Below are 21,911 nucleotides of genomic sequence, written 5' to 3'. Positions count from 1 at the left end.
AGTTGAAACTTTGTACTGTACCATTGTTTCCCCTTTTCTTTCCTTTTGTATATATTTTTAAGTTATTTTCTTGGTTATTCTCTCAGGAACTGCAGTTAACATCTTAAGCTTTACAAACTTTGGGAGTTTTTCTTGTTTCATTTTTGAGACAGGGCCTCACTGTGTCACCCAGGCTGGAGTGCAGTGGCACAGTCTTGGCTCACTGCATCTGCCACCTGGGCTCAAGTGATCTTCCCACCTCAGTTTCCTGAGTAGCTGGGACTACAGGCATGCGCCACCACACTCAGCTAATTTTTTTATTTTTTATTTTTTTGTAGAGACGAGGTCTCACTGTTGCCCAGACTGGTCTCAAACTCCTGGGCTCAAGCAGTCCACCCACCTCAGCCTCCTGAAGTGCTAAGATCACAGGCGTGAGCCATTGCACCTGGCTTATAAACTGCAATAGTATACAAAAACTCTGCTGCTATACATCTTCATCCCTCCTTATTTATAGTGTTATTGTCACAGATTACATCTCTATACATTGTGCCCATTAACATAGATTTTTATTTATGCATATTTGCCTTAAGGCAAAAAATAGGAAAAAATGAATTACAAACCAGAAGTATAACTGGCTTTTATATTTACTTGGAATTATCTTTACTAGTGCTCTTATTACTTTTTTGTATGACTTTAAGTTAGTCTAGTGTTCTTTCATTTCAGCCTTAAGGTCTCACTTTAGCATTTACTATATGGCAGATCTGCTAGAAACAAACTCCCTTCATTTTTGCTTTTCAGGGAATGTCTTAGTTTCTCCTTCATTCTTGAAGGATAATTTCCCTGGAATATAATTCTTCATTGACAGCTTTTTTCTCCCCAGCATCTTGAATATGTTATCCTTACAGCCTTCTGGCCCCCGTGGATTCTGATAAGAAATTACATTGAGGATCACTTTTACATAATGAGTCACTTCTCTCTTGCTGCTTTAAATATTTTTTTTTTTTTTTAAGTTTGTCTGTCGTGTCTCATTGCGGATCCCTTTGGGTTTATCCTGTTTGGAATTGAGTTTCTTGGATTCTTATCTTTCAGATTTTAGAGGTTTTCAACCATTATATCTTCAAATATTGTCTTTTTGTCTCCCTCTGATACTGCCATAATGTGTATGTTGGTGAGCTTGATGGGCTTCCACAAGTCCTTTGGCTTTTCTTCATTCTTTTCTCTTTCTGTTCCTTAGACTGATTTTTTGAGACAGGGTCTCACTCTGTCACCCAGGCTGGAGTGCAGTGGCATGATCACAGCTCATTGCAGCCTCAACCTCCCAGGCTGAGGTGCTCCTCCTCCCAGTTCAGCCTCCAAGTTGCTGGGAACTACAGGTGTGTGCCACTATGCCTGGCTAATTTTTTATTTTTTGTAGAGATGGGGTCTTGCCATGTTGCCCAGGCTAGTTTCAAACTCCTGTGCTGAAGCAATTCTCCCGCCTTGGCCTCCCAAAGTGCTGGGATTACAGGCATGAGCCACCAAGCCCAGCCTCAGACTGTATTTTTTTCAATTATTCTGTTTTCAAGTTTGCTGATTCCTCTTTGTACCTACTCAAACCTGCTGTTGAACCCCTCTAGTGTATTTTCAAAAATTTCAAGTTAGTATACATTTGAGCGCCAGCGTTTCTGTGTGGTTCTATTTTATACTTTGTTTCTTTATTGAGATTTCATTCATAGTGTTTTCCTGGTTTCCTTTTTAGTTCATTTGTCCATGGTTTCTTTTACCTCCCCAGCTTTTCTTCCCAGGTTTTAGGCAGTCCATTGTATATTTCAACTATAATCTTTTACCTCAGGTAAAAGGCGCACTTTTTTCCTGATTGCCTTAGTGTTTTCAAGCAATGCCTGCAGCTTTTCTGCCAAGGAGGTTCTCAGGCAAACCGGAGATGGGCACCTTGTGTTAGTCTCCCAGACAGGTTTACGGCAGACACATATAACTTAACTTGTGAATAAGGCCTGCTTTGTTCCCTCTGGAACCAAGGACCAGGGTCTGTGGGCTGCTGTATTCAAGACCACTGCCATGCTGGGAGGGGCAAGTAAAAATGACACAAAGCTTTCTTACCAGTATTAAGTTTCCTTTTTCTTAATCCACATTTACTTGGTTGCTTTGTTTTCCAGAGCTCTGACAAAGTGGGTTCAGGGGTGTTCCCCTCTCTGGAAGGATGGGTGTTTGAACCTGTCTACTTCAACATCTTGCTGATATTCTATAAATCTATTTTTGAAACTATAATTACATACAGGAAAGAACTTCCTTACCCTAAAACAAGGTATTTCCCCACTATGGCTTAGATCTGCATTTCTGAGATGGTTCAGTGGCTGGGGGATGTTAATTCTGATGCCTCAAAAGAAAACTGTATTGGTCAAATAAATTTGGAAAAAGCACATGAAAGCCTTAGAAATGTTCTAAAGAAAACCTGTTTTATGTTTATTTTAACCAAACATTTCCAAGTCTGAGATCCTTTTCTTACTGATAATCAAGATTACCATTTGAAGAGCACCTGTCACTACAGTAGGACAAGAAAAATGGTCCCAGTTAATGAAAGCTTTGAAAGCTGTATGATTTGTCAGTTGTGGGATTGGAAAAAGGCCCAAAGCAGACATGACTAGTACTATTTGGAAACAAATGAGTCAGAACCCCATCTCTCCAGGAGTTCCAAGACAAACACCTGGAAATACATAAAATCAAGGTGCCTAAAGCCATGTGAGCTGTATAATTGCTAAGTGTTCTGGAAGACATCTTCGATTGATAGGAGATTAGACAGGGATGGTCAGGTTACAGCCTGCCTGGAGTGAACTACTAGGTGACCACCTCAAGCTGAAAAGTGATTTTTAAAAAGCTATGTTTCAGAACAAAAATGAGATGGTGGTATGAAATGATAGTTTGAGTGCCCTTGGAAATGAATAAATGGTTTTATTAGGGCACCAAGTAGATCCTATATGTGTTTGGGGTGAGATGTGGGATGGGGTGGGTGGGAGCTGATGCTGCTATTGCTGGATCCAAGTTGAGTACCTGAAAATGGAGAAACTTTTATTGCACGTCTGTACAACGATTATTTGCCTTCCACATCATAACGCCTCCTAGGACTAAGTGTCTGACTCACTTTGTCTCCAGTGATGCGTGTGTTAGTCCATTCTCACACTGCTATAAAGAACTACCTGAGACTGGATAATTTATGAAGAAAAGAGGTTTAATTAACTCACAGTTCTGCAGGCTGTACAGGAAGCATGGCTGTGAGGCCTCAAGAAACTTAACAGTCATGGCAGAAGGGTGAAGGGAAAGCAAGCACCTTCTTCACATGGCAGAGGGAGAGAGCAAGCAAAGGGGGAAGTGCTACACACTTAACCAGATCTCATGAGAACTCACTGTCATGAGAACAGCAAGGGGGAAATCTGCCCCCCATGATCCAATCACCTCCCACCAGGCTCTACCTCCAAGACTCAGGACCACAATTCAACATGAGATTTGGGTGGGGGGACACAGCCAAACCATATCATTCCACCCCTGGCCCCTCCCAAATCTCATGTCCTCACATTTCAAAACACAATCATGCCTTCCCAATAGCCCCCTAAAGTCTCAACTCATTCCAGCATTAACTCAAATGTCCAAGTCAAGTCTCATCTGAGACCAGCCAAGTCCCTTCCTCCTATGAGCCTGTAAAATCAAAAGTCAGTTATTTCCAAGATACAATGGGGATACAGGCATTGGGTAAATGCTCCCATTCCAAATAGGAGAAATCAGCCAAAACAAAGGGGCTATGGGCCCCATGCAAGTCCAAAATCCAGGAGGGCAGTCATTAAATCTCAAACCTCCAAAATGATCTTTGACTCCATGTCTCACATCCAGGCCACACTGACACAAGGAGTGGGCTCCCAAGGCCTTGGGCAGCTCTGCCTCTGTGGCTCTGCATATAGCCCCCACAGCTGCTTTCACAGGCTAGCATTAACTGCCTGCAACTTTTACAGGTGCATAGTGCAAGCTGTCAGTGGATCTACAATTCTGGGGTCTGGTGGATGGTGGCCCTCTTCTCATAGCTCCACTAGGCAGTGCCCCAGTGGGGACTCTGTGTGGGCTCCAACCCCACATTTCCCCTCCACACTGCCCTCACAGAGGTTATCTATGAGGGCTCTGCCTCTGCAGCAAACTTCTGCCTGGACATCCAGGTGTTTCCATACATCCTCTGAAATCTAGGTAGAGGTTCCTAAACCTCAACTCTTCTGCACACCTGCCTAACACCACATGGAAGCCACCAAGGCTTGGGGCTTGCACCCTCTGAAGCAGCAGCCCAAGCTGTACCTTGGCCCCTTTTAGTCACAGCTGGAGCTGGAGTGGCTGGGATGCAGGGCACCATGTCCCAAGGCTGCACAGAACTAGTGGGGCCCTGGGCCTGGCCCACAAAACCATTTCTCCCTCCTGGGCTTCCATGCCTGTGATGGGAGGAGCTGCTGTGAAGGTCTCTGAAATGCTCTAGAGGCATTTTCCTCACTCTCTTGGCTATTAACATGAGGCTCTTCTTATGCAAATTTCTGCAGCCTTGAATTCCTCCCCAGAAAATGGATTTTTCTTTTTCACCACATGGTTGGTCTGCAAATTCTCCAAACTTTTATAAAAGCTCAGCTTCTGTTTTAAATATAAGTTCCACTTTGTTAATTTCTTTGTTCATGCAAATGAGCATAGGCTTTTAGAAGCAATCAGGCCACATCTTGAACACTTCGCTGCTTAGAAATTTTTTCTGCCAGATACCCTCTCGAGTTCAGAGTTCACAGATCTCTAGAGCAGGGGCACAATGCCACCACTCTCTTTGCTAAAGCACAGCCAAGAGTGACCTTCACTCCAGTTCGAAATAAGATTCTCATCTCCCATCTGAGACCAACTCAGCCTGGACTTCGCTGTCCGTATCACTATCAGCACTTTGGTTACAACCATTCAAGTCTCTAGGAAGCTGCAAACTTTCCCTCATCTTCCTGTCATCTTCTGAGCCCTCCAAACTGTTCCAACCTCTGCCCATTACCCAGTTCCAAAGTCACTTCCACATTTTCAGGTATTTTATAGCAATATCCCAATTCTCTGGTACCAATTTTCTGTATTAGTCTGTTCTCACACTGCCATAAAAAACCACCTGAGAGTGGGTAATTAATGAAGAAAAGAGGTTTGACTCACAGTTCCGCAGGCTGTACAGGAGGCATGGCTGGGGAGGCCTCAGGAAACACAGTCGTGGCGGAAGGGCAAAGGCACCTTCTTCACATGGTGGAGTGGGAGAGAGTGAAGCAGGAAGTGCTATACACTTTTAAACAACCAGATCTCATGAGAACTCACTATCATGAGAACAGCAAGGGGAAAATCCGCCCCCATGATCCAGTCATCTCCCACGAGGCCCCACCTCCAACACTCAGGATCACAATTCAACATGAGATTTGGGTGGGAACACAGAGCCAAACCATATCAGTGCCCAACAAAGTGTATGAGGGAAAAAGGAATGCGTGAACCAACAGTGCTCTTTCCTTACCTGAGAGCAAGAATGGAAAAAACATGACCTCTCAACAATTAAACCAACCCTACGTTTATATTATTTTCTTTGAGTGGCTGGAAGAGAGGTTATTACTATTCTGGCTATCCAACCATCCACCCAGAAAAAGTTTAATTATCCACCTAAAAAATATTCAGGGATTATGAGCATCCCATATTTCCAACATCATCCTGTGAAGAAACTAGCTGGATTAAGACTACCATAAAACAATAAACTGGCATTGCTGTATGTCAGTTTTTGCCAACTTGACCTGTGGATTCAATGCAATCCCAATCAAAACCCAGCAAAGTATTTTGTGGATCCTGACAAACTGGTTCTAAAGTTTACATGGAGAGGCAAAAGACCCAGAATAGCTGGCACAATATTGAAAGAGAAAAAGGTCAGAAGACTGATATTACCCAACTTTAAGACTCACTATAAAGCTACAGTAATTAAGATAGGGTGGTAATGGTGAAAAAATAGACATAATCACTGGAAACAAATAGGGAGCCCAGAAATAGCCCCACACAAATATAGTCAACTGATCTTTGACAAGGAAGCAAACGCAATACAATGGAGAAAAGACAGTCTTGGCTGGGGCAGTGGCTCATGCCTGTAATCCCAGCACTTTGGGAGGCCAAAGAGGAAGGATCACTTAAGTCCAGGAGGTCGAGACCAGCCTGGGCAATATAGTGAAACCTCATCTCTACAAAAACACCTTTAAAATTTAGCTGAGCATGATGGCATGCACCAGGGGAAGGATCACTTGAGCCCAGGAAGCAGAGGTTGCAGTAAGCCAAAATGGCATCACTCCACTCCAGCATGGGTCGACAGAGTGAGACCCTGTCTCAAAAGAAGTCTTTTCAACATCAACAAATGGTGAACAACTGGACATGCACATGCAAAAAAAAGAAATCAATCTAGACACAGACTTTAACACCCTCATAAAAATTAACTCAAAGTAGATCACAGACCTAAATGTAAAACACAAAATTCCTGGAAGATAACAGGAGAAAATCTAGATGGTTGTGGGTTTGGTGATGATTTTTTAAAATACAACACTAAAGGCACAATCCATGAAAAACACAGATAAGCTGGATTTCAATAAAAATAAAAACTTCTGCTTTGTGAAAGCCACTGTCAAGATAATGAGAAGACAAACCACAGACTGGGATAAAATATTTGCAAAAGGCACATCTGATAAAGGACTGTTATCCAAAATAGACAACACTTAAAATTCAATAATCAGAAATACCCAATTAAACAACAGGCAGAAGACCTGAAAAGACAACTTACCAAGAAGCAAGCATATGAAAAGATGTTCAACATATGTCATGAGGGAACTGCAAATGTCAATCAATCAGGTACCACCACATAACCATTAGCATAGCCAAAACCCAGAACGCTTACACCACCAAATGCTGGTGAGGGTGTGGAGCAACAGGAACTCATTAATTGCTGGTGGGAATGCAAACAGTACACTTTGACAGTCAAACGAGACAAACCATATGATCCAGCACTGAAGCTCTTGGTATTTATTCAAATGAATTAAAAACATGCCCACAGAAAAACCTGCACAAAGATGTTTACAACAGCTTTATTCATAATTGCCAAAACTTGGAAACCACCAAGAAGTCTTTCAATACGTGAATGGATAAACTATTCATCTAGACAATGGAGTATTATTCAGTGCTAAAAATAAATGCACTATTAAGCCATGAAATGACATGGAGGAACCTTAATTGCATATTATTAAGTGAAAGAAGCCAGTCTGAAAAGGCTACATACTATATGATTCCAATATGACATTCTAGAAAAGGAAGAACTATGGCGACAGTAAAAAGTGGTTGCCAAAGAAAGATCATGTCCTTTGCAGGAACATGGATGGAGCTGGAGGCCATTATCCTTAACAAACTAACACAGGAACAGGAAACCAAATATTCCATGTTCTCACTTACAAGTGGGAGTGAACTAACATGGACACAAAGGAATAACATACTGGGGCCTACCTGAGGGTGGAGGGTGGGAAAAGGGACAGGACCAGAAAAGTAACTATTGGGTACTAGGCTTAGTACCTGGGTCACTAAATAATCTGTATAACAAACCCCCTTGTCACGAGTTTACCTGCACATGTACCCCCTGAACCTAATTTGTTTTTTAAAGTGGTTGCCAGGGGATTAGGGAAGAAAGGGATGAACAGGTGAAGCACAGAAGTTTTAGGGCAGTGAAACTATTCTGTATGATTCTATAATTGTAGATATCATTATACATTTGTCTAAGCCCATACAATGTACAACACCAAGAGTGAATCTTCATGTAAACTATGGACTTTGGGCGATAATGATGTGTCAATGGAGGTTTATTGATTGTAACAAATGTACCACTCTGGTGTGGGATATTGACAGTGGTGGGAGGCTATGCATGTGTGAGGGCAGGGGATATATGAGAAATTTCTTTTTGTCCACTTTTGCTGTGAACCTACAACTGATTTAAAAAAATACTTTATTTAAAATAATTTTTAAACTACACTCTGAAGATGAAATCAAGAGTAATAGGAGGGTCCTCTGGACTCAAAAATGAAATTTTTTTTTTTTTTTTTTGGAGAGACGGGATCTTGCTATGTTGCCCAGGCTGGTCTTGAACTCCTATTCTCAAGAGAGCCTCCTGCCTCAGCCTTGTAAAGCACTGGGATTATAGGCATGAACCACCGCACCCAGCCAAGATTGCCATTTTGTATGATGAGACTGGAAGGACCCCATTGTTTCAGGATTTTGCTACAATATACAAAAAACAATCCGTGAGACAGTGGCTGGGCTTTTTTCCTGCCTGATTAGTTCAGTGCATATACAACTTGGACCAGAGGATCTGGGTTTGAATCCCAGCTCTGATACTTCCCAAACTGAGCTGTTTTCCTTATTTGTAAAGACTGAGATCGCGTATGTCAAAGAGCTCTGTAAACTCTCAACACATACAAAGTACTACTGCTGAAATGATTTATAAATGTATCTTAAGAATGTCCCAGATGAGTGAATGTTGGTTATGATGCATGACCACACCTTAGTGTGCTCCTGGTCAGCTCCTGACTTTGAGAAAACACAGATAGGAAGGCCCATGTCCCATGCACAAGACAACCAGCTCGAAGCAGGGACAGGCAATGAGAGGTGAAAGAGACCTAGTACTACAGCTGTCTCATCTGGGTGCAACTCGCAATGGGAAGGAAGGGACAGAAGCTCTAAATAGACCCACATACACACCCCAGGACATAATACAGCCACCAGCCAACAGGACAAGCAGCACAATTCCCCAGCATCCTCTTGGTTAAATAGATAAAAGAATGGCTGCCATACCATGTCTGTGAAAGCCGGGGAGCAGCAACCACAGAGAAGTCACTTCTGCTGAGCTTCCAAATCCCATATGCCTGGCCATAGCAACTCTTTCCACACCCAGCAAATGAAGCAATCTGGGGCAGCCGACACCTTGAAAGTTTACTGCACAGGGCAATCTACAATGGGGCCAAGTGCTAAAGCAAAAATTTATTAAAATTCATTTATATAGTGTTTTATAGACAAAAGTAGAGTCTTCGACATTCAGGCAATCACCTATATTTTCAGAAGTGCTTCATGAGCAGATGGATTTCTTTCCCCTCCCCACAATAAGATATATCTGTCTATACTCCTAAAAATGATGCATTTATTTATGCCACTTTTATAAGAACAATCCCTTTGCAATCCCAAAACCTGGGCAGAGAATGAAAAGAGACAAACAGAACCTTCTCCAAAATGGTAGTCCTCACAACAGAGGTGTAGTGCAAGAGACACATAAAATGGCAGCTCTTGAGAGGAGTGTGTGCACACCCAGCGGGGTAGGCAGCCCCTAGCTGCGGAGTGTGGCCAGCCGGGACTGCATGGCCTCCAGAGCCTCTTCCTCCTCCTCCTCATCCTCTGAGGCAGCCATCGCTCCTGGAGGTTCTGGCTCTGGAAGGGCATCGGTCACTTTACTGGGTGCTTTGCCCAAGGCCCCTGAAAAGAAAGAGCGAAGATGAACACCACATTGGCTTAAGGAAGCAGCCCCTCAATCTTCCCTGCCTTTCATTCCTGGACCAATCTGACCAGATACAAAAATGAGACAGTACAGCAAGCTGTTTTTGGGGGGTTTTACTCACTCTGGGAAATGTGCAAATAGCTACCTGTAATGATACCAAAGTCATAATAATTGTAAGGATTTTAAGAATCTTGGTTCTGAAGCTCCTAATCTAAATTCCTAAATGCTACTGAAAACTTTATATCTTCTTTCTGAATAAAACTAAATTGTTTCTAAATCTTCACAAAATATTTTCTTGGAGTAACTGTCTTCCTTTCCCCAACAACTTAAACCCAACAAATGAACTAATAAAAATTAAACCCCACCATTTTTTAAATTAAACATAAAACTCAGAAAATCTAGAAGTAAAAATAAAGTTTAAAAACTCATTAACCATCACTTGGAGATTACTATTTTTATCAACTCCCTTCCAGACTTCTATAGACATGTTTTTACACAAAAGTATGTATTTCAGTAAAAAGGCTTTATTCACATATTGTAAACATCATTCCATGTTAACGAGTATATTTCTATACCATCTATCACAATATATAGTATTCCATTAAAATAAATATAACACAAATGATTTTATTAGGCATTTAGTTTGTTTCGAACTTTTTTTTTTTTTTTTTTGAGACAGGCTGGACTGCAGTAGTGCGATCATGGCCAACTGCAGCCTGGACCTCCTGGGCTCAAGCAATCCTCCCACCTCAGTCTCCCAAGCAGCTGGGACTAAGGTGTGTGCCACCACACCCACCTACCTAATTTTTATATTTTTTGTAGAGACAGGGTTTCACCATGTTGCCCAGGCTGGGCTCCTGAGTTCAACCAATCCACTTGCCTCAGCCTCCCTCACAAGGTGTTGGGATTACAGGCATAAGCCACTGCACCTGGCCTTCAAACGTTTCATTTTTATAAATAATGCTACTACAGACATCCTTGAATTAAATATTTCAGCACATTCTTAATTATTTCATTAAACTCCCAGAAGTCAATCTGTTAGGTAAAATTTTTTTTTTAATATATATTTTTTTGAGATGCGGTCTTGCTATGGTTGCCCAGGCTGGTCTCAAACTCCTGGGCTCAAGCGATCCCCCACCTGAGCCTCCCAAAGTGCTGGGATAACAGGCGTGAGCCATCGCACTTGGCGAAGGCAAGGGCTTTTGAATGGCTATGGCCAAATTGCTTTCAAGAAAGTCTACACCAGTTTAAAATCCCAACAGCAGTATATGAGAGCAGTATCTTCCTTTAAAATCATGCAAACTCTAAAAATTTTAAGAATTGTGTTTTTTAAAAGATGGTTATAGATATTGTGCTTACTTTTCAAGAAATAAGCTGCACAGTGTAAAACGTTAAAAATGTAGAAGGGAGTTAATGTCTAAAGAAAAAGCTACTAGCTAATTTAGTGAATGAAGGAAGAATGGCCATAAAAAGAGGAGAAAGGATGGATCTCACGGTCATACCTGCTGTAATTTCAAAGAGAATTCTGTCAATTTCCATTTCTGCTTCTTCCTCCATTTCTTCCTGATCGTCCATGCTTTCAAAAGTGTCCTCTAACATCTCCTCTATGATCCCAGCCTAAACACAGAATAAATATGTCACTTCGGTCAACTGTTAAATCTGTTCCCATCAGACACCCTACACATCACCTAGACCGAGCTCTAGCCTAAGTCCAGTCTATCCTTTCAAGAGCTGACACACGAGACAGCTGGCCAAAGGAAACACTGGATGTTGTCCTCTCTGCAGAAATGCAAAAGCCCCAAAGGGAAACGGCTCTCTAAATTTAACACCCTAGGGGTGGGGAGTGCTACTACTGGCTGTCAGCAGAGCTTCCTAAAGTAACCCAGACTTAATATAATGGCAGCACCTGAGAAACAGCTCACTGACAGATGAGTGTATTTCCAGCGCTGTTTTGGGAAGCATCTGTCCTAACACTGCAAATATAATCCGTGAACGCAGGGGTTGGAATATGGTATGAAAAGTGGTTGGAGCCGTAGTAGACGCCGTGATAAAAAAATGCCAACAGCAGGGTAAAAGCCAAAAAAGGCCTGAAGAGGACTCCAGCTTGTCCAGGTTACATCTGCCAGAATGGGGTAATCTGGTAGGTCTGCAAGGATCAATTAACCAAAATCTGATCACCCACTCCTGGGAGAACTAAGACAATATTTCTGGACTCAACAAGGTAAAGGCCAGACACTTTTCTGGAAGTCCTGTGCCTGGCAGCCTGCAGGAGCCAGCCAGTCAGCCTCCTCTCTTCTCAAGGCAGCATGGCACCACTGCAGGACACAAGCAAATGGCTTTAACACTGGCCCAACCCAACCTAGCCCTGCAGTCTTTGTGCTCAGCAGTTCCTCAACTCCCAGATAGGGCCCTACTGAATGTTCTTTGTTACTGAAGCAAAGGGTCGGAACAGCAACCTCCAAAGTCAACAAGAGGGCTGCTGACATCCCTGGGCAGAACAGGTACTGGGGGTGCTGAGTGGCTGTGGTGGAGGGCATGGGTTCAGGTTTCTGAGAAGTTGCTAGAAAAAGAAAATCCTGGTTGTCTTGCCACCTGAAAAAACTAAGTCCCTTGCTTTGTACCTTGATGTTTTGGTGATTCAAGGAGCAGAGGGTCACATGTAGCAGCTCTGGCCCTGGCTCCCTTGTACTCAGCCAGGGTACAATTCTCAGTGACTATGCTGAAGGGTTCAGATTTAAAGCAACCCTCTATCCTGCCTGCCTGAATCTAACTAGCACCCTATTCTGCCCATCCTCAGATCCGTTCTTCCCAACCAAAATGAACAAATAAATTCACATTCATGTTCACCCAGGTGGAACCCTAGGGCCTTCCTGAATGGGATCATCTTAGTACTGGGGGCTACCATAAAAGAAGTGCAATAAATGCTTGCTAATTGGTTAAAAAGAGTCCACCAGAATCCTAATTGTAATAGCCCTTCACACTCTGGAGGTAGAAGTTGTCATTTATTTATTCATTCAATCAGCAACGATTCATCAAAGTCCTGCTCTGTGCCACACAATAGGCCTGGGATAAACAGAATGACTAAGATGTGTTCTTGCCCTTGAGGAGCTGAGCCCCTACTGGGGCCTTCAGAATGTACTACACGCAAGCCTTCCTCCAAATCTGTATTACTCCCAGTATTCAGAAACCATTATGAAAAAGATCCCAGATTCTGAAAAAGGCTTCCCTCTCCGATCCTGGTGGCTGAGTTAAAATGAGCAAGCCTGAAGGCACTCCAAGAATGATCTTCTTATCTGGTTCTAGATGAACAGTGATCACCAACTTGGGGGCAAGACACCTACATGCTATTTGTAAAGGACATACCCTCCTGACCCAGTTCCTTCCTTACTGCTACTGCCCAAGGAGTTCTCATTCAAACAACCTGGGCCCTGGGCTTTCTATGTCGTTTTTCTGCAATTTTCTTTTCCAGCCCCTCTCTCCCATGCCCTAAACCCTGTACATAATTCAAGTTCATAAATGAAATTCCCTGAGAGGAAGGGAGGTGATTTCTATGCACAGCCTCTATACAAGAATTTGAGGTGTACACTCTTGGTTGTCAGCCACAGGTCTGAAGCATGAAACAGCATCTGTGTGAGGGACCTCCCATCCTCATTTCCTCTGTGACAACTCACGTGATAAGGTCAGACTGCAGTGCCCCAACTCCATATCTTCACTTACAACCAAGGTGACCTTAGGGAAACTACCTGATGACCCAAAAGCTCAGTTTCTGTCTATGTAAAACGAGGACAAAAATCCCTACCTCTCAAGATGGCTAGAAGAACAGACTAGGAGATAGGACAGTATGTGGCTGCCGGGGCTCGGCAGCAATGCCTTCTTTACCCCTGTCCTTGTCTGAGGGCCACGAGTCCAGGTCCTTGCCAGACCCTGATCCTGGGGGTGGCAGGTATTTACGCACTTTCTATTTGATTCTCAGTCTCTCCTTTTTTAGTTTAAAACAGGGATCAGCAAACTACAGCTGCTGCAGGCCAAATACGGTCTCTGCCTGTTTTTGTAAATCAAGTTTCTTTCCATCTCCTTGCCTGTGTTGGACCCTGCAAACTTTATTTCCTTGATCCCTAAATGGTTGCTCCTTGGATCCCCCACCTCCTCTAGAGCTCTGGGTAGACTTTTGCTTCTTCTACAGAACACTATGGCAATCTGACCCAGCCTCTGCTATGCTGAGCTCAAATGGTTTCAATCAATGTTAACAGCTACTCCTTAAAATTAATTCTGTCTAGCAGGTGTAGTCTGTTCATCCCACCCACCCTCATCCCTAGCCCCCTGTTACTTGTTTAGAGTGACTCTGGGGTTTGGAAAGGAAAGCAGGGCTAGCCCCAAGTCACCTTCATCATTTCTTTGGACAACTCCCTCATGGTGGCCTGAATCTCTGGAATCTTCACAAGACTTTGCATGGCCTTCATCACTTCTGTGCTCTTCTGCAGGGAACCAGCCACTCGCAAGACCGCTGAAAGAGAATGTGTACAGTCAGGATTGTTCAACAGGATGGAATAAAGAGAGACAGCCAAATTATGAGCCATTCCAATAAATGACAGCAGTAGCAGATGGACTCCCGAAGTTATTTGTGTGCCTTTAAATTAATTACTGTGCTAGTTGACCAAGAGATTGACTTTCCTAAATTGTATGCTATCTGGGTTACTACTGATGTGAATTCAATGAGCATGCACACCACATGACCAATCTGGAGAGTGGCCTGAAGCCACTCTTGACTTTTAGGAAAGGAAGCCAGCTTGGAGTAACTGTGACACCCAGGAAAATCACAAATGGGAGAAAGAGCTCCAGACCTTGTAAAGGCCACACTAGGAAAGAGAAGGCTTCAGGACCCGAGCAGAGCTCCCCACACACCAGCCTATGGACAGTATCTGTTCAGTATGGAGCCAGCTTATCATTGGTCCTCAGAAAAATGAGAGAAACTAGGACAGATACAGTGAATATGTGTATGTGTGTCAGTGTGAGGTGGTTCCTTACTAGAGAAAAACCTTCTGTAGTCTGAGATTGTATGCCTACTACAATCTTCTTTATAAGAAATCACGGTAGTATCAAAAGATCATTGCCCCACCCTCAATGTCTTTAACATGTCAAAGAGTTGGCAACCATCTAAACCTGTTTTGGAATTTCATGAGACTTGAAGTTCTGAGAGCTGTCATATACAAGCTGTTCCCTAAAACTGGCACACAGACTTCCTTCCTCCTGGCTAAACCAGGAGTCACTACAGGTTTACCTCTGGTGGAATCCAGACCCTAGGAAGCTTTCACATCTAAGGGGAAACAAGAGTGACCAGAGAAATGCCTGTCTGACATTTATAGCACTGTGATTTTTCTAAAGGAGTAAGGGAGTTTGCTAGTTGCAGAGAACACTTCATTTCTCTTAACACTGAAATGGGAAAATAAAATATTTATTAATATTAGTAGAATGACAGAGGAAGTGCCAAGAATCTGTGAGGCTGAAATAAGCAATAAATTACATATGCCATTAAAATGATAAAAAAGTTATAATTACTTTTATAAATTTACTTTTATAAATTTATAAAATTTTATAATTTTATAAAAAGTTAAAAATTATTGATTATATAAAGATGGGAAGAAAAGGGCAAAAATGAAGCAAATTCCATCCAGTTTTGTTTATAAAGCCTGATGTCTACATGAGCCTGTAGTTGTATTATTATTTTATAATTTGCATCCTGATACATCCTTATACATATTATAAGTTGTATTATTATTTGCATCCTGAGTCTGTAACCCAGAGAGAGTACCTGAACATGGTATGTGTTCAGTAAACATTTTTGGGCTGAATTAGTGAAAATAAGTAAACAGATGGGAGACATGGAAAAAACTGTGACTAGAGAAGTATTTAAACACTGAATCATTTGTATTCTGAAAAAGGTATAAATTTCTGATTATTAGAAGGTACAAGAAGGGAAGAGTCAATGTTGTAGGAAAAAGGGGACACAAAAATAAACTTAGAAATAAAACTTATTACAAAAACACTCAAGTTGATAACCAATCAAAATGGATTAGGTAAGTGGATTTTTAAAAGGCCAGACTAATTGTATGTTGTACACTTGAAACTCAAGACAAAGGTGGTTGCTATGGTTTGAATACGTCCCCTCCAAAATTCAGGTGTTGCCACTGTGATAGTATTAAGAGGTGGAGTTTTTAAGAGGTGATTAGGCCATGAGGTTCCACCCTCCTGAATGGATTAGGTGCCCTTAGAAAAGGGCCTACAGGAGGCAGTTCGTTCTCCGTTGCCCTTCCTCCTGCCACGTGAGAACACAGCATGCCTACCCTCCAGAAAATGCAGCCCTCACCAGACAACCAACCCTGCCAGCACCTTGATCTTGAACTTCCCAGTCTCCAGAACTGCATGAAATAAAATTCTACTCTGAATAAATTACTCAGTCTCAGGTATTCTGCTATAGCAGCACAAAAGAAACTAAGACAGGTATTTAAAAAATGTATTTCCTATGTTCCAAAAGGAAAAACGAAAAAAGAAGGTGTGGCAGGTAAAAATTATTTCATAATAAAAATAGCCACACCTTCAAAAGAATGAAAAGGCAAGCCCCAAGCTGCAGGAAAATATTTGCAAAAGACATATCTGATAAAGGACTGCTATCCACAACATACAAAAAACTCGTAAAACTCAATAATGAGAAAATAACTGAACTTAAAAATGGGCAAAAGACCTGAACAGATAACTCACCAACATGATATATTAATATAAATGGCAAGTAAGCATATGAAAAGATGTTCAACATCTTATGTCATTTGGGGACTGTAAATTAAAACAATGAGATACCACTAAAAACCCCTTAGAATGGCCCAATCCAGACCACTGACAATACCAAATGCTGGCGAGAATGTGCAGCAACAGGAACTCTCATTCATTACTGATGGGAATGCAAAATGGTACAGCCACTTTGGAAGACAAAGCCAGACACACACCTACCATATGATCCAGCAAGTGTGCTCCTTGGTAGTTATCATAATGAATTAAAAATATGTCCACAGAAAAACCTGCACACAGATGTCTTATAGCAGCTTTATTCATAACTGCCAAAACTTGTCAGAAAGCAAGATGTCTTTCAGCAGGTGTACGGATAAACAAACTGGTACGTCCAGACAATGGAATATTATCCAGTACTAAAAATAAATGAGCTTTCAAGCCATGAAAAGACAAGGAAGAAACTTAAATGCATATTACTAAGTGAAAGAAGCCAGTCTGAAAAGGCTACATATTGTATGATTCCAACTATATGACATTCTAGAAAAGGCAAAACTATGGAGACAGTAATAAAATCAGTGGTTGCCAAGAGTTAGTAGGGAAAAAAGATGAATAAACAGAGCACAGAGAATTTTTAGGGCAGTGAAACTATTTTGTATGATACTATAATTGTGGATATCATTACATGTGTGTCCAAACCCATTGAATGTACAACACTAAGAGTGAATCCTAATGTAAACTATGGACTTTGGGTGATAATGACATGTAAATAGAGGCTTACTGATTGTAACAAATGTACCACTCTCGTGTGGGATGTTGATAGTGATTGAGGCTATGCAAGTGTGAGGGCAGGGGTATGTGGATTTTCTGTACTTTCTATTCAATTTTGCTGTGAACTTAAAACTGCTCAAAAAATAAGTTTACTAAAAAATAAAAACAACTATACCCTGAAGGTGAAATCAAGAGTAATAGAAGGGTCGTCTGCATTCAAGATTGCCATTTGTATCATGAGACTGAAAGGACTCCACTGCAGCAACACCTGGCATCAGGCATTCCATCCAGAATCTACAAAACCAACCTGCCAGAGAGCCGTTGGGCTTTTTTCCTGCCTGATTGTTTTAGTGCACATACGACTTAGACTAGAGATAATTGGGTTTGAACCCCAGCTCCGCCATTTCCTCACTGTCATCTTAAGCAAGCTGAATTGTTTTCCTTATTCGTGAAGACTGAATGAGATCACATATGTCAAAGAGCTTTGTAAACTCTCACACACATACAAATATAAAGTGTTACTGCTGAAGCAGTTTATAAATATATCTTAAGAATGTCCCAGATGAGTGAGAGTTGGTTAGGATGCATGACCACACCTTGGTGTGCTGCTGGTCAGCTCCTGACTCTGAGAAAGCACTGATGGAAAGGCCCATGTCCCATGTACAAGATAACCAGCTCGAAGCAGGGACAGGCAATGAGAGGTGAAAGAGGCCTAGTTCCACAACTCTGCTCTAATATAAGCCACGGTGGTCAAGTTTTCTGTTATTTGCTGCTGAACATATTCCTTAGTTAATACAACAAAAGAAAGCAAAAATATCATCCATTATATTTTATGAAGTATATGTAACACTTATTCTAAAGTCTGAACAAAACTCTAATCATAGAGTTGCCAGATAGCATTCTAATGAGCTCACGTGCTATTTAAAGTATAAAACTATCCTCAAATAGACTGTACAAACCCATTAAGACCACAGTGGATTCACATTCAATAGGCATGGGTGGCTTAATCTTAAAATACCCCATTCAAAAACCAAGAACACACATTATATACTAAAATATAAATGGCATCAGGGTAGTGACTGCGTCCCACTGTGTTAACAATATGTTGAATGCATAGAATGCAATCAACAAATAGGTGCTGAATGAATAAATGAATCAATCTATAAACAAAGCATTATTTAATGGTAGAAAGTCCCAGAAAGCATGTGTTAGACTGAAACAGAAATTCCTATCTAAAATCTTCAAAAGACTAGAGCATTCAAAGTACCGTTATATATTTAATTAAAATGTTAATTAAAATGCCAAATTTCCTGCTTAAAAATGGTTAAAATGGCAAATTTTCGTACATATATTTTACTATAAAACCTCCCCCACATCCCCCAAAAAAGGTTAAAATTCTAGAGAAAACATTACTAAGTCAGTAATGTAAAAGCTAGTTGACCACATTTAAAACAACAAAGATCAAAGTTACAGAGAGGAATATGAAATAAACTGGGCAGCATTTCATTGGTCACAGCTCTTTTTGCTGAAATGCCTTCCCCACCCCAGGCCTGTCTGCAGATCTCTCTGGGTTCAGGCTCTCTCCAACTTCAGGGTCTCTCCACATGGTCCTCCCTCAGTGTGGAGTGCCAGTCCCACTGACAGCCCCATACTGTAGAGGCTTGGGGGACAAAGTTAAAAAAAAAAAAAAATGGAATGCTTCAGAAGTTTGTATTTATCCTTGTGCAGGGCCACATTAATCTTCTCAGTATTGTTCCAATTTTAGTATATGTGCTGCCCAAGAGAACACTAGATTTCTTTCTTTCTTTCTTTTTTTGAGACAGTCTCGCTGTGTTGCCCAGCTAGAGTGCAGTGGCGCGATCTCGGCTCACTGCAAACTCTGCCTCCCGGGTTCTAAGCGATTCTCCTGCCTCAGCCTCCTGAGTAGCTGGGATTATAGGTGTCCGCCACCATGCCAGCTAATTTTGTATTTTTAGTAGAAGTGGGGTTTCACTATGTTGGCCAGGCTGGTCTCGAACTCCTGACCTCAGGTGATCCACCCGCCTCAGCCTCCCAAAGTGCTGAGATTACAGGTGTAAGCCACTGTGCCCAGCCACTAGATTCCTTTTATTTGGAGGACAACTCACTATTTTATTCCCAGTGCCTAGCACTGTGCCTGACACAGCCAACAATCAAATATTTGTTGAAAAAAACAATAAATGAATTTAACACTGAGGTGGTTTTATAAAGACTCAAGTGCTCCTACATAGAATGAAAGATTTAGTATTGGGTCAGAAATATGTTTTCTCTTTTCTTTTTTGTATTGATCATTAAAATTCCAGAACATTTCTTTATTTAAAAAAAATTTTTGGCTGGGCGTGGTGGCTCACCCCTATAATCCCAATATTTTGTGAGGCTGATGTGGGTGGATCACGAGGTCAGGAGGTCCAGGCTAACATGGTGAAACCCCGTCTCCACTAAAAAATACAAAAACCAGCTGGGTGTGGTGGCGCACGCCTGTAATCCCAGCTACTCAGGAGGCTGAGGCAGGAAAATCACTTCAACCCGGGAGGCGGAGACTGCAGTGAGCCAAGATCGCACCACTGCACTCCAGCCTGGCGACAGAGCAAGACTCCGTCTCAAAAAAAAAAAAAAAAAAGAAAAAGAAAAAGAAAAATTTATATGGCAAAAAGTGGGGAGAAGGAAATAGAAGCTCATTCTCCCAGTGTTTTAAATTACAGACAGAACATCCACATACTGGTGACAAAAAGCAACTGATGTAGGAAAAGAAATTAAAAACCAGAAATAAAAACGGGTTCACTTTTAAACATTTCATCAAAGAGAATTTTGAAGACACAGAAAAGTAGAGAAGTATCATTTCACCAAAGAGGAGATACGGATGGCAAATAAGCACATGAAAAGATTAGCCACTATGGAAATGCAAAGTAAAACCACAATCAGCACCATACACCTACCAGAATGCCTAAAATAAAAAATAGTGACAACAACAAATGTTGGAGAAGATGCAGAAAAACAGGATCACTCATACATTGGCTGGTGGGAATTTAAACCTGTACACTTTTATAGCAGCTTTATTCATAATAGCCAACAACTGGAAGCAACTGAGAAGGCCTACAATGGGTAAATGGTTAAATAAACTGGTATATCCATATAATGGAATACCACTCAGCACTAAAAAGAAATGAACTATGGATACATGTAAACACTTGAGTTAATTTCCATAGAAGTATGCTGAGTGAAAAAAGCCAATCCCAAGAAGTTACATAACTACATAATTCCATTTATACAACATTCTTAAAGTAACAAAATTATAGAAATGGAGAATTAGTGGCTGCTAAGGAGAAGGTGGAGATGGGAGGAAAGTACGTGTGGCTATACAAGGGCAACATGACGGATTCTTGTATTTATGGAAATGTTCTGTAGTTTGATTGCATCGATGCCAATATCCTGATTGTGAGATTGTACTCTGGTTTTGCAAGATGTTACCATCAGGGGAAACTAGGTGAAGGGTACACAGAATCTCTCTGTATTATTTCTTGCAAATACAGGTGTACTACACGTATGTGAGTCTACTATTTTCTAAAAACACAAGCCTTAATTTAAAAAAAATTAAAGCATATAAAAATAAAGTAACATTACATTCCCACACCTGATACAAATGAAAAAAGGATATTATATGCATAAAACAATTTCTGCTATAAATATGACCATGTTGTAATATCAACAACTAACGCTGGAAGCAAAATAACTAAAAAATTAGTTTCATGGCCAGGAGCAGTGGCTCACGCCTGTAATCCCAGCACTTTGGGAGACTGAGGAGGGCAGATCATGAGGTCAGGAGATCGAGACCATCCTGGCTAACACAGTGAAACCTGGTCTCTACTAAAAATACAAAAAATTAGCTGGGTGTGGTGGCGGGCACCTGTAGTCCCAGCTACTCGGGAGGCTGAGGCAGGAGAATGGCGTGAACCCGGGAGGTGGAGCTTGCAGTGAGCCGAGATCGTGCCACCGCACTCCAGCCTGGGAGACAGAGCGAGACTCCGTCTCAAAAAAAAAAAAAAAAAATTAGTTTCATAATCAGTAGATGTGGAACCCAGTGAAAATATTCTGAAAAGAATCTGGACACCAATAATGAGAGCAACAAAAACAGAGAATTCTCTCTACCTATCACAGGCTCTCATGGGAATTACAGTTAAATTTTTTAAAAATTAGCAAATAAAAATAGGGCCAGGCATAGTGGCTCACACCTGTAATCCCAGCACTTTGAGAGACCCAGGCAAGCAGATCACTTGAGCACAGGAGACCGAGACCAGCCTGGGCAACATGGTGAAACCCCATCTCTACAAAAAACTAGCTGGGTGAGGTGGCTCGTGCTTGTAGTCCCAGATACCCAGGAGGCTGAGGTGGGAGGATCACCTAAGCCACGGAGGTTGAGGCTATGAGAGCCATGATCACACCACTGCACTCCTGACTGGGCAACAGACCCTATCACAAAAATAAAATGAAGTAAAAATATTGACACACTAGACCAACAGTGTGGGTTTTAAAAGCCAACTTAAAACAGGCATTTACAAACACAATGAATCAGATTATAAGAAAATATGAAATCTTATGACATTTCACAATAATGACAAATGAAAGCTCAGAGAAGGGATATTAAAAACATTTGAGCCTCAAAAGTAAAAATCCCTTGAGAGTAAGACAACTTTTCCTTGAAACAAGGTTAAGAAAAAAGAAAAGTTAAAAGGTACATCATGATTTCCAAAGAAATCTCTAACACATAATAATAATGAACAGAAAGATA

The 21,911-nt window shown here is 41.5% G+C and overlaps 1 protein-coding gene and 1 non-coding gene across 3 annotated transcripts in view; both read right to left on the bottom strand.

Moving 5' to 3' along the window:
* Positions 1-7,030: 7,030 nt before the first annotated feature.
* The window catches only part of CHMP3 (charged multivesicular body protein 3), a 60,373-nt gene continuing 45,492 nt past the window's right edge, over positions 7,031-21,911 (bottom strand). For both annotated transcript variants that reach the window (XM_001138427.7, XM_016948907.4), the window contains exons 4-6: positions 13,942-14,063; positions 11,062-11,176; positions 7,031-9,537 (exon numbers count right to left, since the gene is read on the bottom strand). In XM_001138427.7, coding sequence (XP_001138427.1) covers positions 9,392-9,537; positions 11,062-11,176; positions 13,942-14,063 — 383 coding nt within the window. In that variant the 3' untranslated portion in view covers positions 7,031-9,391. The remainder of the gene's footprint in view (positions 9,538-11,061; positions 11,177-13,941; positions 14,064-21,911) is intronic.
* On the bottom strand, positions 18,792-18,896 carry LOC112208220 (U6 spliceosomal RNA). The gene has a single exon (XR_002942644.1). It is a non-coding gene; the product is annotated as a U6 spliceosomal RNA (small nuclear RNA).

The sequence above is a fragment of the Pan troglodytes genome, chromosome 12 (genome assembly GCF_028858775.2).
Source record: "Pan troglodytes isolate AG18354 chromosome 12, NHGRI_mPanTro3-v2.0_pri, whole genome shotgun sequence".
Classification (NCBI taxonomy): Eukaryota; Metazoa; Chordata; class Mammalia; order Primates; family Hominidae; genus Pan; species Pan troglodytes.
The sequence above is the reverse complement of the archived record's forward strand: the minus strand, read 5'-3'. Positions and strand labels throughout refer to the sequence as shown.